This window comes from Populus nigra, chromosome 6, assembly GCF_951802175.1.
Source record: "Populus nigra chromosome 6, ddPopNigr1.1, whole genome shotgun sequence".
In the NCBI taxonomy this organism is placed as follows: Eukaryota; Viridiplantae; Streptophyta; class Magnoliopsida; order Malpighiales; family Salicaceae; genus Populus; species Populus nigra.
Window position 1 is genome coordinate 5,402,881 of NC_084857.1, and position 16,055 is coordinate 5,418,935.

The 16,055-nt window shown below is 32.9% G+C and overlaps 1 protein-coding gene across 2 annotated transcripts; it reads left to right on the forward strand.

Moving 5' to 3' along the window:
* Positions 1-5,194: 5,194 nt before the first annotated feature.
* Positions 5,195-13,710, forward strand: LOC133696934 (uncharacterized). 2 transcript variants are annotated; one of them, XM_062119233.1, is made up of 13 exons: positions 5,195-5,498; positions 6,923-7,126; positions 7,466-7,516; positions 8,260-8,393; positions 8,497-8,613; positions 8,777-8,896; positions 9,867-9,970; positions 10,827-10,996; positions 11,332-11,385; positions 12,352-12,461; positions 12,868-12,981; positions 13,087-13,212; positions 13,298-13,710. In XM_062119233.1, the coding sequence occupies exons 2-13, from the start codon at positions 6,950-6,952 to the stop codon at positions 13,323-13,325; spliced, it is 1,305 nt and encodes a 434-aa protein (XP_061975217.1). In that variant the 5' UTR covers positions 5,195-5,498; positions 6,923-6,949; the 3' UTR covers positions 13,326-13,710. The 2 variants fall into 2 exon arrangements, with proteins under 2 accessions (XP_061975217.1, XP_061975216.1); XM_062119232.1 differs by having other exon boundaries at positions 5,195-5,425.
* The last annotated feature ends 2,345 nt before the right edge of the window (positions 13,711-16,055 follow it).

The window sequence follows — 16,055 nt, forward strand, 5'->3', positions numbered from 1 at the left end:
AAATGATCCGAAAATATAAACAAATACTTTTAAATAAAAAAATAAAATTTAACCAATCTTTATTTGAATTGCAATCCCGAACAGACACTTGAATTAAAAGTGATGCTATTGAATAAAAACTAGCTGTAAATATGTTAGAGAACGAATACTTAAATTAAAAGTGATGCTATTTGATAAAAAAAACTAGTTATAAATATGTTAGAAAAGGGTGTGAAATGTTTTTTATTTATATACTTTGCAATTTGCTAGAAAAAGTTTTATTAAATTGGTTAGGAATTTGACGAGGACATTCCGTGGAGGAAGAAGAAACATGTTGAGATGAAAAAATAATTGCATAGTCGAAGTGGTTAGTTTGAAGTCGTTGCTTCTAAAAAAGGTTCGAAGTTGTTTATAAGAAACTATTTTTTTCTATATTAGTATCAATCAAGTAGTTTAAGTTGTTAGGTGAGGTCTCAGGATATGATTTATATTATTCTCTAACATCCCTTTTAAGTAAAAGTTTTTTTAGGCTTGAAACTTGCACATATTTATATTACATTGTACTTAATTTTTATCAAATAAATAGAGGATAGTGAGATTTGAATTCATGACTACTTGGTCATCAAGGCTTTGATTCTGATACTATATCAAAAAATCATCTCAACTCAATAATTTAAACTATTAGGTAAGTTCTTAAAATATGATTTATATTATTCTACACCGGTCCTGAATTGAATTGATGATTGGATTGAAAATATATAGCAATATATACGAGAAAACATTCCTTATTAATGGAAGAACATGAGTTCGTGTCAAAGAAATTTTTGTTCGAAAAACGGCAGTTGAGCTAAAAAAATTTCGTAACTACTTTGCAGTAAAAAAACATTGTAAGCGTCTAATCAGTTGGCTTCACATTTTAATAATGCTAAGTTGCACGGTGTAAGATGTTTCTTAAAAACTAATGCCACATATAAATCCTGAAGGGGCTGGTTTCAATTAAATAAAAATAAAAATAAACAATCTTTTTAGGGACTCACTAAATTTAAAGATTTTTTGAACTCAGAGGAAGAAAGGATGGATTCTGCGTAAAATCCCTGGGAAGAAGAAAGGAAGAATAATACAGTATTGTTCATTGATGCAATTTATTTACAATATGAGTTTTTCATTATAAAACCATTCATATACTATATACTGTACGAACAATATAGTTTTTTTCTAAAAATATCAGAAAAATATTTCAACACATTAGAAATTCATAGCAAGAACGATTTTAAACGTTTGTTCTCTTCCATCTCATATATTGATTTGTTGAGTGATTCTGGGAATTTAACCATAGAATAAACATAAAACTCATTCTTAAAAATCAAGGACGGACCAGTGTAGGATCGTGTCGTTTAAATAAACGGATTTAATTCAGTGAAATTTCTTGACATTAGAAATCACACCGTAACTTTTAAAGGTATAAAGATCAAAATGTGAAGTTATTACGTAAAAACTCTGGGCTGCTCGTCTCCCTATCTCTTCTAGGATCCGGCCGCCGGCGCGTGGCGGGAGAGAGTAACCCATGTTTGCTCCTTGGTGGACGATACTGCAAACACCCGGTTAAACCACTTTAAACTGACTGGAAGACATGGTAAAAATTACTCCCAGCATATACTGTTATTACCTGTTACCACTTCTCTTCCCTTATAAATACATTAAGAGACTATTCGAGATTCCGACGCAACTTGTATTTCAAGATTTTTTAATTTTTTAATTTAAAATTATTTTTTATTGATATATTAATATAAAAAATATTTTTTAAATAATAATAATAATAAAATATTTTTTTAATATATTTATAAATAAAAATTACTTTAATTTTTTTTTGACACATTTGGCAAATCAAATCCAATTTGACTTTTTCTAAGGTGCAATAATGATTGCGTTGATTTGGACAATTCATGTCTACATGCACATGATCACCTCACCAGTCTAAAATTGCACGGCCACGGCTGTATTTAACATTCTACATCTACTAATTAATGAATAAGTTTATTCATGCTAAAGTGCAAGGACTTTGTCGCCTTGCCACTTGACAACAATGGCAAGGCATCACGTGCTGAATATAGTGGGTTTTTCTAAAATTTATGTCGAGGGTACACAAATGTCAATGGAGGAATAAACTCAACATCTACAAACCAAATGCTTTGATCTTATAATGAAAATATAATTTATATTAAATGTTTTGTGTTGGGAAAAAAAGTTCTGTTTGATTTTCACGGATGACTATATTTAGGAACCTGACAGAATGTACCGCATGATGTGCTTGATGTCGTTTGATTCGAAGTGGGGACGGACAAGTCTAAAATAGAATCCGCGAAGATAATAGTGTAATTGTGATTGTTTTTTATTTAAAAATATATTACAATAATATATTTTTTATTTTTTAAAAATTATTTTAATATTAAATTATTAAAATAATATAAAAACATTAAAAAAAATTAATTTAAAATAAATAAATAAATAAAATTTTTTAAAATATAAAAATATGATTGTCGCTTTTCCTCTTTCCATTTCCACGGGAGAGGGTGGGTCTGTCTGTCTGCACGTGGGTAGCTGGGAGCAAATCCTATTCCTTTCAACACGTGGTCCTCCAGAAAAAAACACAACGAAGATCTACCTACCCTCTCTCTTTAATTTGAGTCTTCTACTGTCACACGGGTCATTAAACTTGAAAGTGTATATAGTATTTTGTGTTTTTTAAAAATTAAAATTTATTTATTTATTTTAGTTTTAAATTAATATTTATTTTATATTTTTAGATGATTTTAATATACTGATATTAAAAATAATTTTTTAAAAATAAAAAAATATTTATTAATATATTTATGAAAAAATATTTTTTAAAAAAACTATTATTACATTTCTAAATCCTGAATCAATCGAGGTCCCTGATGCTTCTTGTCGATGTTAAAAGAAAAAAACGATAAAAAGCCTGTTGGTGCTCCTCGTACTGAAGCTCAAAAGTTTTCAGGGTCAGGCCCAGTAAAAAAGCCCAGAATTGGATCGCCACCGCCTTAACGTGACTGTCATCGTTTACATTAGAGAAGGAAATGAGGAATATGTCCGGTGTTTCATGAATATCTATTATTTTATATTTTATTTATTTAAATTTGTATATATTCATTGATGATTGTATATTAAAATTAACATGAATTTTATATTAATTCTTACATATTATTTTTATTTACCTAAAAATATCAAACATTAAATTTAAGATGAAATACGATAAGTTGTTAATTGTAAATAAATAAGAAATATCTCTGGTATTTAAAGAATATCGATCAATTTTATTTTTTTTATTTAAATTTACATGTATTGATTGATAATAATATATTAAAATTAATTTGAATTCTATTTTGATTTCTTTGTATTGTTTTTCTTAACCTAGAAATACAAACTGATCAAATTTAAGAGAAATTTCTATACGAAATATTATACCTGATTTCTAAAAAAAAACAGAAGAAGGAGAAGGAGAAACTAGCCCAGGGAAAAAAAAGTGTTTCATGCGAGGCTGTGATTACTAAAGAGTCAAAGACTTGCTAATTTTTTTTGGTTCGATGGAAAATCTAATGGGAATTAGTCTCCACCGTAAGATACAGTGATACACCTTCACAGGTTTCTAAACCCCTATTCTGCTTCTTTCAGGATTTAAACCTGAAAACTTTATGAAAATCTCATGCCCTTTAACTGCTATATAATTCACTAGATTATCGAGATGTGCTGTGTTGTTCAGTGAATTAATTTTTTAATGAAAAACAATTCATATTAACTTAGATTAGTATATTAAACCAACTATTCAAGTTATAAAACTGAGTTAACTTTATAAAAAAATAAAAAAATTTATTTTCAATAAATTCAATGTTGAAGTTTGAAATTAAAAAAAATAAGTTAAATCAATGAAATCCGGATAATTTCATAAAAAACAAATTGAAAAAAATTACAAAACTCAATTCCAAGATAATCTAATACTGAATAATAAAATTAAAAATAAAAACCGAATGAAAAAGAAGAAGAAGAAGATCGTGTTGTGGGGGGGGTGAAATAAAAAAAATCAATTAAAAAATAAATTGAGCTAGACTGGTTAACCTGCTAGACCTATTATTTAAGTCATGAGATATTAGAGTAACTTTATAGAAAGCTGGTAAAAAAAGAGACTAATTAAAAAAAAATATTACATTAAAAAAATAACCAAAAAGTGTCAACCTATCAAAATTATGATACTAGAACAATCTTATAGAAAAATTTATCTTAACAGAGCTTAATTTTCAACCAACTTAGTGATAGATGGTGAAATTTTAAAAAACTTATAAAAAAACTAAATTAACTTAAGTTAACATGTTAAACCCATGATTTATGTTATAAGATCGAGATAAATTATAAAAAGTAATAAAAACAATACAAAGCCTCACTTTTAATAAATTTAATGCTGAAAAATAAAACTGAAAAAAATAAATCCAAGAGACATTTATGTAATATAATAAAAAAATAAAAAAATCAAAACACCCTTATTAACAATTTAATATTAAAAAATAAAATTAAAAAGAAAAGATTGGTATGAAAATGAAAAAAAAATATTTCAATAAATAATAATTTATGAGTATAGCTAAAGTGATTTTACTATACCCTTTTGATGTTAATAATTAATGTAACAACAACAACAATAATCTATGTTGTGATTATAAAATATTTATATTCATAAGAAAAAGAGTATTTTCACTTGATAGACTGTAAAGAATGGTAACGCTTTTTCATTTTTCTTCTCTTAATTCTCCTTCAAATCAAAGAAACTTTACACATGTTTATTCGTTCATGACTCCTACCAGGTTTCATTTTACATGAACCAGCGCATAATGGCCATATTTTTTTTTTTTGCAAAATAACGCATGTTTTCTTGAATTTAATTATTGAAATTAATAAATTATAATAAACATACCACGTCGGAGATACTCTTTAAAACTGCAAAAGAAATTAATATCACGCAAGCAATAATTGTTTTTTCAACAATAAGGAGTACTATGGATAATTTATGTGAACCCCACACAATTAAATGCCAAGTGTCAATCACACGCAGAGAGAGAGAAAACAAGGTGGCTATTGCCAAGTGTCCTTCTCTCAAGAATCACCTCCTCTGCAAGCAACGAAACACAACACCAATTATCTGGCCACCCAAGAGGAAAAAAAAAAAAAAAAAACGTCCAACACACACAGAGACACAAAAACGAGAGGGTGACAGAGAAGGCTATATATATCCAGGGATGGATAAATTCCCGTCAACAATGGTCCACCCACAGTCTTTACATACCCTCTTTTGATCTTCTCTCTTCTTTTCTGTTTTTTCGCCGTTCCCTTTTACTTTCCGTTCCAAAACAAAAACAAAGGGAAAAGAAATTAACATCTCCAGGTAGATTTCCTTTCCATTCTCTTTGTTTTTCCCGAACACAAGAGAAAGGGGGCCTCTGACTTTGAGCCAGCTTGTACGTATAATTAATATTTGTCTCTCTCCCTCCATTGTGATCTCATCGTGAATGATGGATACAAGGGCGTGTTTCATTATCTGGGTTCTTGTCTTTCTGTCATTCTCATTTCGTAATCTTGAATTTTTTTTCCCTTCTCTCTTCGCCTGTCATTATATATATCTGGGATCCGAGATTTTGCTAATTTTTTTTATTCATATTATGTGGAATTTTGAAAGTTGTTATATGGAATTTAAGAATACATAATTTGCATTGGGGTGCTGTTTTAATCTATTATAAATGTAAATGGCTATAACTTTACTGGCTAATTGCAACGAATTGTTAGATAGTTGCAGGAAATGTAAGGGGACCGTTTTGTTTTGAATGACATTAGGAAAAAAAGAAAAGAAAGGGAAATGGAACAATCCCAAATAAATGGAAATGCACTTCCACTTAATGCACCTCAATTCTTTTCATCACGTACATGCAATGCAACATTGTCTTGGTTGTTAGTTTATGTTTGATTTCAAAGATGAGGATTCGTTGTTTCTTCTCCTCGTGAGCCATTAGGCCTTAAATATTCTATTTGAGATTTCGTTTGGCGACATCTGTGGTCGTTAGGTCTTTGAATAGTTGATATATCTAGTGAAAAAACATTATTTTTTTGCCAATTTGGTTTGGGAATTGCCCAAGTAGACTTTTTTTTTCTTAAAAAATTTTCCCTGGCCTGTCCAAATTTCTTGCCTATTTAAAATGTGAAAAGAATGCTAAATACACATATGACTACTACTTGCTGTCAAGCATGCATATCATAATGTTGGGGCACTGGATGGCTATTTCTTCCCCCAGCATTTTCTGTTCAAACATTTCACTGTACTGGAACTTCATCTATTTTTCTTTGTTGAATTAGCTTTCAAATGCCAGATAAACGTTTGGTTACATTCAAAAAGAATAGATTGATGAACTGAATGCTAGACTCACATGGTATTGATATTGCCTTCACTGATGCGTATTAGTTATTTTTATGCTACTGGTATCGGAATTCTACAAGCCTTATCGCATGTCAAGTTCTCCAATCAATTTTCGTTTCTCCATTTCTGGGGTGAGGTGTTTCTAATGTTTATGGCATTTCTAGATACCTTAAAAATTAAGTTGTAACCTGCTTCTTAGATCTTGTTCTGTTAAGTGGAGCTTTGTTTTGAGGTCATGCTACGATGTTATACTTGTATGTCCTGCAAGCGTGAAAATCAAGTCTGCCAGAAATAATCTAACAACAGCAGAATTACAAACCTTTTCTTGTTATTTACATGTGTTCCTTCCTCTTCGGAAGCTCCAGCTTCCGCACAGCAGCTATTGCCTTTTACATAGAGAATTTTTCAAATTCGTCAACATATATAGTTTCTTTTGATGTAATAATTGCACCTTGAAATTCTCTTTGTTGATAGATGCCATCTTAGCACAAAGGCTCCAGGATGGCCACCAGCTTTGATTATTGGAATGACTGCGTTGATGTCCAGGACATGGAAGCAATGTGGCAGGAACCTGAAGTTAGCACTGAATGGTTAGATGCTGGAGAGACTAAAGGAAATAAAGTTCACCTTTCACGGGATCCCGATGGAGAGCCTTATTTGACGCAGACTGAGATGAAGGTAAAACAATCCTTCATCTACTTCAAAGACAACTGTAGATGCTTTGTATTGTATTCATCAAATTGACACGTATAAAATTATGCAATCCACTTGATAATGAAGTAATCAATTCAAGCAGTACCATAATGATAATTTCCTTTCATCTTTTTAAATCTTGGGGAGCTTGAAACATAGTTGCCTATTCGTTTGTGCTGCTAATTTTACCTGTTGCCTTTCTTGCCTTTTACTTCTCAAAAATTTGAAGCATACAAGTTTGGATTTGATGGGTTCTTAGATGCAAGCCATATGCTCTTGATCTTGTTATCTAATCGTACCTTGCATTATTTTGTATTCCTTCAGGCTGTAGCTGATATCATTGTCCGAAGACATTTTGATTCACAGATACAGCAGGTATGCCCTCATCAACTACTTCTTTTAACTCTTATTGCTCAGAAAGAGGCTAAAGGCGGGTAATGGTTACCGATATACTGACCGAAACAACTTATAAATCCGCTAATTGGCAAAAGTCTTCACGAAAAGCATCAAATTGGGACCCAGCTCGTTGGTCTGAGACACAGAGAAGCCAGCTATCCTGAATTACATTATGCAAATGGACTTACCTCAAAACTCAACTTCTTGTAAATAGTAACCGAAGAGAAGTGTCCTGACCTTCACACTCTTTTTACGCCATGCCTGCATCACTTTTATAGCTTGTAGCATAGTAAAGAAAGCAAATAGCTTCTACACAAAGCTACTGACACATGGACATGACTTGGTCATATATCAACCTGGGTGTTAAGATTGGTTGGTTCAATTGAAAAAGCCATCATTGATATCTATTTTCTGTTCTATTCCAATCATCCTTAAAATATGTTGTCAATGGACCAAATGTTGAGTGAATAATATTTTCTGTTTCAATTGCTGCAAATTCAGTTAACCTTTTGTTTCTTCTTGTCGCTTTTCCTGGGATAGAAACGCAGAAACCAACACCTTAGTTATCCGCCTACTGCTTTCTGAATTGTTCTTGAACAAACTTTTGGTTCCGGGAAGAATTGTGTGACCTCGTAACTACACTTTAGCAGCGTTAATGAGTAATTAAGATTTAAGAAGCTAACTGCTCGGTTCTATTTTGCATCCATTCCTCGTGTCTGCAGGATATGATATGTGCTGTAGCTGAACTTGCAAGTGATAGACAGCCCCTCTCTACACGGTGGTATGATAAGAAAACTAAGGAGACAGCCCTGGGGATCATGCAGATTTTACCAAAAACAGCAGAGTGGCTGGTCAGGTACCAAATACATGTTCTGATTTTTTCGAGCTCCTTATTAACCATCTCCTTTTCTGCTGGTTTTATTTTGGCTTGCTGAAGTTATAACTGCATCGTGCTGCAGGGAATTGGGTTATCAGGCATATGAAGTAGAAGGGAATCCAGATATTCTATATCGACCTTTTGTTAGCGTCTATTTTGGTGCTGCTTATATTAAATGGTTATCGAAATTCGAAGAAGAGTAAGTTATCGACCAGAGACACCATTGGCTCAATTGATTATTCCTGCTGTTTTTGGCTCTATCCATATTTATTTGTATTGAAGCAAACGTTGTATTGTGATTGACAAAGCTTCTATTTTGAGTTTTATTAATTTAGGAATTTAACTTTTAAGGTCTTTTGCAGAGAAAGAAGTGAAGAGTTCGTAGTTAGGGCATATAATGGTGGTACTAAAAAAGCAACTCACAAATCAACTTTGCAATATTGGAAACGGTACCTTTCAGTCAAAGAAAGTCTCCCATCCAGGTGATTTTTTTTGCGTACTGCTTGATGATACAAGCCCTGCATTTCTCTTTTTCTTCTCCATCCCTTTATTTATTATCTTTTATTTCTTCTCACTTGACTTTGGAATCCTAGTAGTTCCAAAATTGTTTTCTAAACAATTTCAAAAGGTGAATTGGAAATCCCAACACACTCATCTGCTTGAGAACTCTTTGTTTTTACTGAACTTGCTACAAAGTCCTTGCTTGGAGTTGTCTGAATATCTCCTTTTCTTTTTTGATATTTGGCAAATTTGTGTTTTCCCCACAATTTTCGATGTTTGTTTTGTCAATTCTATTTATCTAAATTGTGAAGATCTTTGAAACATATCGGGAACTGTGCAACTGTATTGTATGGTTCTGCAAATAGTGCAATTTCTAAAGTAGTTGTGGGATTATGAAAAAACTTTAGCTTCCTCTGTTTTACATTTTTTATTGTAACTCATACTTCTCGTTTACTAAATATAACAGTAACAAGATAAATTTTACAATTGCATTAGCAAGATAAATTTGATGTTTGGCCTAGATGCATGATTTGAAATAACCTTACAGGTTTTGTGCTCAAAAGGTTGTTCCACGGTCCGTGCCTTGGCAGTTCTATGTAACACTTTCACACAAATGCATGTGGCCACTTTGGCCTTTGTTATTTGACTACTATCACCACCGTAGTCTATTTAATATGACATGAGTCCCCTGCCACCTACACTCAGGAACAGCAGTACCTGCATTTTCTGTTTGTAACTTGTAGCCCAACACTATTTATAGTCATTCCTTGTAGATCCTAGTTTGCTGCTCCCGAGGCTTGTGGTTACAAATCACTGAATCAACCCTGAATTGTGAAAAAGGTTGCAATACCATGACTGTTACTAATTTTAAAAAGCCGGATCCAGTGTAACATTTTAAAAGAATAGATAGATTATATTTGATATTGTGTGAACTGTATTGTCATTATGCAGAAGATTTGTCGATGAAGGTCCTTCACTAAACAATGCTCATTCTTCAACTGCTCAAGCTGCACCTGCTACACAAAATACAAATGCACCTTCTTCAGAAAAAACAGGTTGTACTTTCACCACTTAAGATTACTTGCAATTGCATTCAGTGTCTTCATAAGGCTTGGATTAGGCTCAACAACTTCTCAGTTCTCATCTAATTGAATGATTATGAATCTACTGCCAATGTGCCAGAATCTTGTTTGAATAACAGATCAAGGTCAAATGCAACTCAAGCTAAACTTTTTAGGTGATTGTACTAGGGGTATTCAAAATCCTAACAATTTTTACTACATAAGCATGCAATTGAGTAGCCTTGTGATCCTTATATTATTCTTTAGGCTACTCAAGAAACTGCCCATTCAGAACCTTCAGGGGTGATTATGCCTCAGTGAAAGTATTTTTTGTATAAATTTTTGCTTACAGAATATACAATTACTCGGGAAAAGAAAATAAGTGTAAACATTCACTTACCGAATGTATTAAAGGTCTTGTGATATTTTCCAGTCTTCATATGCATGGGTGTCACTTTTCTCTTTTGAACTTGATTTACCTCAGAATTTTGTGATATTTTTTAGAGCATATCATTACTCAATAACAAGAACGTTTTTCTCTAGTGGAGCATATGAAATTGACAAGCTCAGAACAATTACTATTGCAGTTGACTTGGTCAATATTGTTTTAGTTGATATGGTGGTGTAATTGAACATAAGATGGTATCTTTGTTGTTATGAAGTCACATGGAAAGATACATCTTGAGTAGAGATCACGCCAATATGCTATAAACTTATTCTCTTAATTATATAGACACTTAATCGACTACCCTGAGTGGGGCCAAGCTCTCCTCTTTTCCAAGTTATTTCTTAAAAGATATTTTGGTTTTATTCAGTTGTTAATTTACCTGTTGCTGCTTGGAGAAAACAGGTGTTGATTATATATATTGGGACTCTAAAGCTTCCCCAGAAGAAATGCAAGAGATGTGGAGTTGTTCTGAAGTTGCAAAAGAGTGGACGAAATCTGGAGAAAAAAGAGGAAAGGTGCGCTTTTCACATGACAGGGACATGAAACCATATCTATCTCGGGTAGAAATGAAGGTATGAATGAAGACGTGAAAATTCCTCTAAATTATTGGCATACGATAATAATCTTACCTTCAAGTAACTTCCATTATTCTCGTATGGAATGCTAATCACTTTAGCATATTAGCCTATGGCACAGCAGGAGTCTAAAACAAAAAATTTACAGATAGCCTGATAGAGCACGGAGCTTTCATGTTATATATCATCTGTATGGTTGTGATATTAAAAGTATCATATCATATCATATCATTGATGAAAGCTTCTCTCACATGTTAATTTAAAATAATCTTTTATAAACACGAAATACGCCATTAATAATATGTCAAATCACCAATACTGACTTCACGCAGGCAGTTGCAGACATAATTCTTTCAAAACACTTCAGTACAAGGGGAGTTAAACCTGTGAGTATATATCCTAGCTAGTAAAAGTTCCTTTTTTCTGTAAAAAGATGCTACTATGTGGCCAATTCATATTCCTTTTCTTTTCTGTGTTTCTGTTCTTCTCTTTTATTTCCAATTCTTAGAGGTATTTACCAGCAGTTATTCACTTTTGCCACCTGGCAGAGAGGATGATCCCACATTCATTTGCTAGTTATTGTGATACGAGTTTGTGTTAGGAAATGACTCCTTTTCTGTTGGAGGCTCTAGCAAAACCTAAATGACGGTACATGCAATCTGTCCCTCCTGCTGAGGCATTTGTGTCATGTAGATTGGACGCATCCAAAGTCGCAAAATAATTAAGAAAATCTAGTTCAGATAGATGGCAAGGCTGATATCCATTGGAGAACTGGCATCTTACGACTAGGTTGACTCTTATGTTATGTGCTACTTTATAGCATATAAGCTCCACTAAAAATGTCTGAACTCATATTCAGATTAACAGCAAATACTTTGTCCAGTATTGCTCTATAAGGGTCTTTAAAGAAGAGAAATGGAGTAAACTATTTTTTTTTCTGACCAATAAGATGGTGGGAGTGGATATATGATCTTAAATCACACGTCTATCTTGTCTTTTGCTCTCAGTTTCTTGGAAACAATGGATAATGTTACAAGCTTGTGCTCAATATGTGATTTTTGCCTAGGTTTGACGTAACAGCAGTGGTTTTACCTGAGATTTTATTCCTTGGGGATATAGTATTAGATAAAACTGATCTGCTAAGGTAGAAAATCTTGCTTTCCTAACCAGATTTGAAAATTCTCCTGAGATTTGAGTGGTTTACAAGGTTATTAAATATTCTCTTTCTATTATGGTTTGTTTCAGTTCTTGAAAATTCTATCCTTGCCTAAATTTCCATTTTTCGTGAACTTGTCCCCAGCTCAATATTTTTGTCTTGTTTTCTTCTTCCTTGATACCTATTTTCTGCACAGTCAGTCATTTGTGCTCTTGCTGAGATGGTGAGCATGCGTTTTGTGAATGGGGTTGGACCGCGAATCGGATTAATGGGAATCGACTACTCTACAGCTTTCTGGCTTTACATGTACGCAAATACTGGAATGAATTTTTGAAATTCTAGGTTGTATAGAGTAACATATACCCTTTTTTTATAAAACTTTACACATGCATTTGACTTTTTGATAAAAACAAATTAAACAAGTTTGGATGCTGCATTTTGATTGATTGCCGAGGCTGTTCCATGGAGCCTGCTCTCATTTTTCCTAAGCAATTTGATTCTTATGAAAGTGGAATCTTTTTATTCAAACAATACCCTATTGTGATCGAGTTTTAACAAAATACGTAAGGATTTTGAGTGTAAAACTATTTAAGGCTCCCAGCGCCAATATATACAATGTATTTTTGAGATAGACCTTTTCATTGGTGTCTGGTTTTCTATTGTTTCTTAAGACCATCGCTAAAATGTGCTTGTTATTTCTCTTTGCACTCAGGGAATTGGGTTACAGGGCTTATAGATTAGATTCCGCTGGTGATCTGACCAAGCCATTTGTGTCTATGTACTTTGGTGCAGCCTATTTGGCCTGGTTATCGGAATATGAAGGGAGGTGAGTTCGATAACCATGAAATCTGAATTGTAGTTGGTCTCGTATTGACTAATACTTCGTGATAGATTGTGTCCCATCCATTAATAGTTGTAACTTGTTAAACAGGGAAAGAACTCCACAGTTTGTCGTTCCAGCTTATCTTTCTGGGCCAAAGAACGTGAACCATCAAGAGACCGGTCCCCTTTGGCTTAAATTCGAGCAAGCTTTGAGCAATTATGAAGACATGAAGAGGTACTTCCTGCTCATTTGCGCATATTCAAGCGGAGAAATCTCTTTTTTTCTATGCAACTGATTGAGTTCATCTTTGCCTTCATAGGGATCCTGGAAATTGCACCATCCTGTAAGCTGACCAGTGAAGTGACGCCATCGTTCAAATTGTGCTGAGTGATGGATATTACTGCTGTTATAGAAGAGCAGTGAAATGAGTGAAAAGTTTATTTTCATAACTCATTTACATTAGAAAATACGAGGGCAGATCCAAGCATTAGGGAGAAGAAAGGCTAGCTGTAGCTCCTGTCCTTTTTCTGGTTTCCGATACACTGGATTGAGTAATGGAACAATCTTATATTATGTTCCTCTCCATCTTACAATTACAATAACAGGGCATTAGGAGTCAAAGCTCGAGCCCCCCTCCAACATCATTTACCCATAGTAACTGTCTAAGCAAACTGCATGTGATTAAAGATGATTATTTATATTTGAACTTGCATATTATGCTTCAAATTCCAATTATCTCTATCCAGCTATGCCCCATCATCAGGGTTCATTTCTTTATAACAAGGCCTCTCTTCTACTCAAGCCCTGTCTCTTCTTCTGTTGACTCTTCATCGACTGTGTAGTCATTGGCATACATATCTTTTGCGAATGCTAGAGAGACCCCCGTCTTGCTCACAGTGACATGATCATGAAAGTCTATTTCATTCTTCACCTTATCCTCACTGCCCAGGTTGATGTACTCGTTGAACAGTGATCCCTTCCAAATGTTATCTCCCTGCATCACTGGAATAGCTAGAATTATCCCTCCTAATACCTCTCAAATAATCGACGAATCTGACACTAAAATCTTCAACATAATCATCATGTAAGGACGAGTAAGCAGAACGCCCAATAAATCATCACCATCAAATCGAGATGCATCAAAATGTGCTGAAGGACCCTCATTCTGAATGAAGTTGTCCGGAATCTCATTCTCACAAGGAAAAAAACCACCTACACCCTTCATTATCCGTTCCTGTACCTGCGAATGACATTTTAGCGCACATGAAACTTAACTAATTCACAATCTTTTTATAATTAATACTGATATTTTTCTATAATTTATCGGCTTGTACGCACTTGATTAATTTTATAAATTTTAAAATTAATAATTATATAAATTTTCAGTAATCTTGAAAAGATTCAAACTCATAACTATTAAAAAATAAATTTAAAATTTAACCTGATAATTTAAATTATTCATATTTATATTTGCTATGTGTATTTGTAGGGAGAGAGAGAGTACTTGTGGTGTGATGTCTTTGAACTCTGACATGTGGACGATTGCTGTGTAGGTTGTTGAATAAATCCATTTTTGGGACTCATTTAGGTTGTAGCAGTTACAGACCATCAATAACAGAAATTCATAACAGTTTGGCAAATCAGGCAATCTTTCCATAATTAGTACTGATATTGTTTTTTAAGGAAAACAATTGGTTTTGTATTAAGTGTTATTTTCATTAAGCATTCTTGAATTTGTATCTTAGACTAATCAATTATCAATCACTAAGCCTCAATTATTATTATATATAAAAAAATGAGCTATTAATCACTATCTTTCTAAGGTTGCATGAAGAATCATTGTTTTTTACAACAATGATTTTTTATACTAATTTTTTAAAAATAAAATATTCTAAATTATGAAAATTTTTTTTTATTATGAGGTTGTATGAAAAATACAAAAAAAAAATATAAATCCTCTTAATTTAAACTCCCTTTTCTTCTTCTAAATGTTAATTTATGACCAATGTTGATATTTTTTATAAAGAAATAAATTGGTGTTATATCAACTCTGTTTCGATGTTATTATAATTAAAAATTTTAAAATTATGTATATAAAATTAATTAATTTTTATTGTGAAAATTTGGGGAAAAATCATTAATTATTTTAAAAAATTGATATTGAAAAAATTAAAAATAAACAAAGAAGAAAGTTAATCGAATGCGTGCTAGGCCTGCACACATGGACCTGGTGGTAACCAGGCCCGTGCTCCTAAACTATACAGGTCGAGCCTTAAACCCTTTTAAAAAAATTAGAAAGAAGAATTATGATGCAAAAGTGAAGTTGAGAGAGAGGTCTAATGCAGCCTAAATAAGTAAATAGTAGAAACCCAAAAACCGAACTCTCCTCCACTTAATATCGAGGACCTTGTTGTAACACAAATTATGTTCCAAAATATTTTCACAAACTTATAATTTCAATGATCTAAGTATACAAGATTTGCAAACAAAAAATGTATAAAATTTGTGGTAAATCGAAGCATTTCAAGCAAAAAAATTCGTTCATGATAAGTAAGGACGAAGTTATAGTGAAACCACACTTAGTTTTAGTTAATAATAAGAATAGGGGTAATATAATAGTTCTGATATCATATTGCATCGACAACAACTAAGAATTGAGCTAAATTGTTGAGGCTAAACAATGTCAGCATTATCATACACTTACACCCAAAGGATCTGGCTTGACTTACCCATCTGCAACGCTCCTCAAATCCCAGCCAGCCAAACTGGCTGCTTCTGTCAATGCCGCTTCCCATTTTTCCACCCTGTTTGTATCCAACACTGTAACGTAGCTCATGTTTAGTAAATGCCTCTTCAAAACTGCCCTTCTGGCGCGCCGTACATCTGATGGATCAACATCATAGAATATAGGCAAAACCAATTGTCAAGAGCTTCTCCGACACTACATGATTTTCACGAGTCCATCAAGACACCATCTTGAAGCCGCGTAGTGTCTTGAGAATACGATGATTGAAATTCTAGACTTTTGGATTGCTTGTATCAGTTCGGATAAGATTTCTTCTCCTCTTCGTAGTTCA

What these genes read in the sequence shown, in the direction of transcription:
- LOC133696934 (XM_062119233.1), top strand. Translation starts at nt 6,950, where the DNA reads ATGGCCACCAGCTTTGATTATTGGAATGACTGCGTTGATGTCCAGGAC. An exon ending in TATCTCGGGTAGAAATGAAG is followed by an intron (nt 10,997 to 11,331) that starts GTATGAATGAAG and finishes GACTTCACGCAG; the next exon opens with GCAGTTGCAGACATAATTCT. An exon ending in TTATCGGAATATGAAGGGAG is followed by an intron (nt 12,982 to 13,086) that starts GTGAGTTCGATA and finishes CTTGTTAAACAG; the next exon opens with GGAAAGAACTCCACAGTTTG.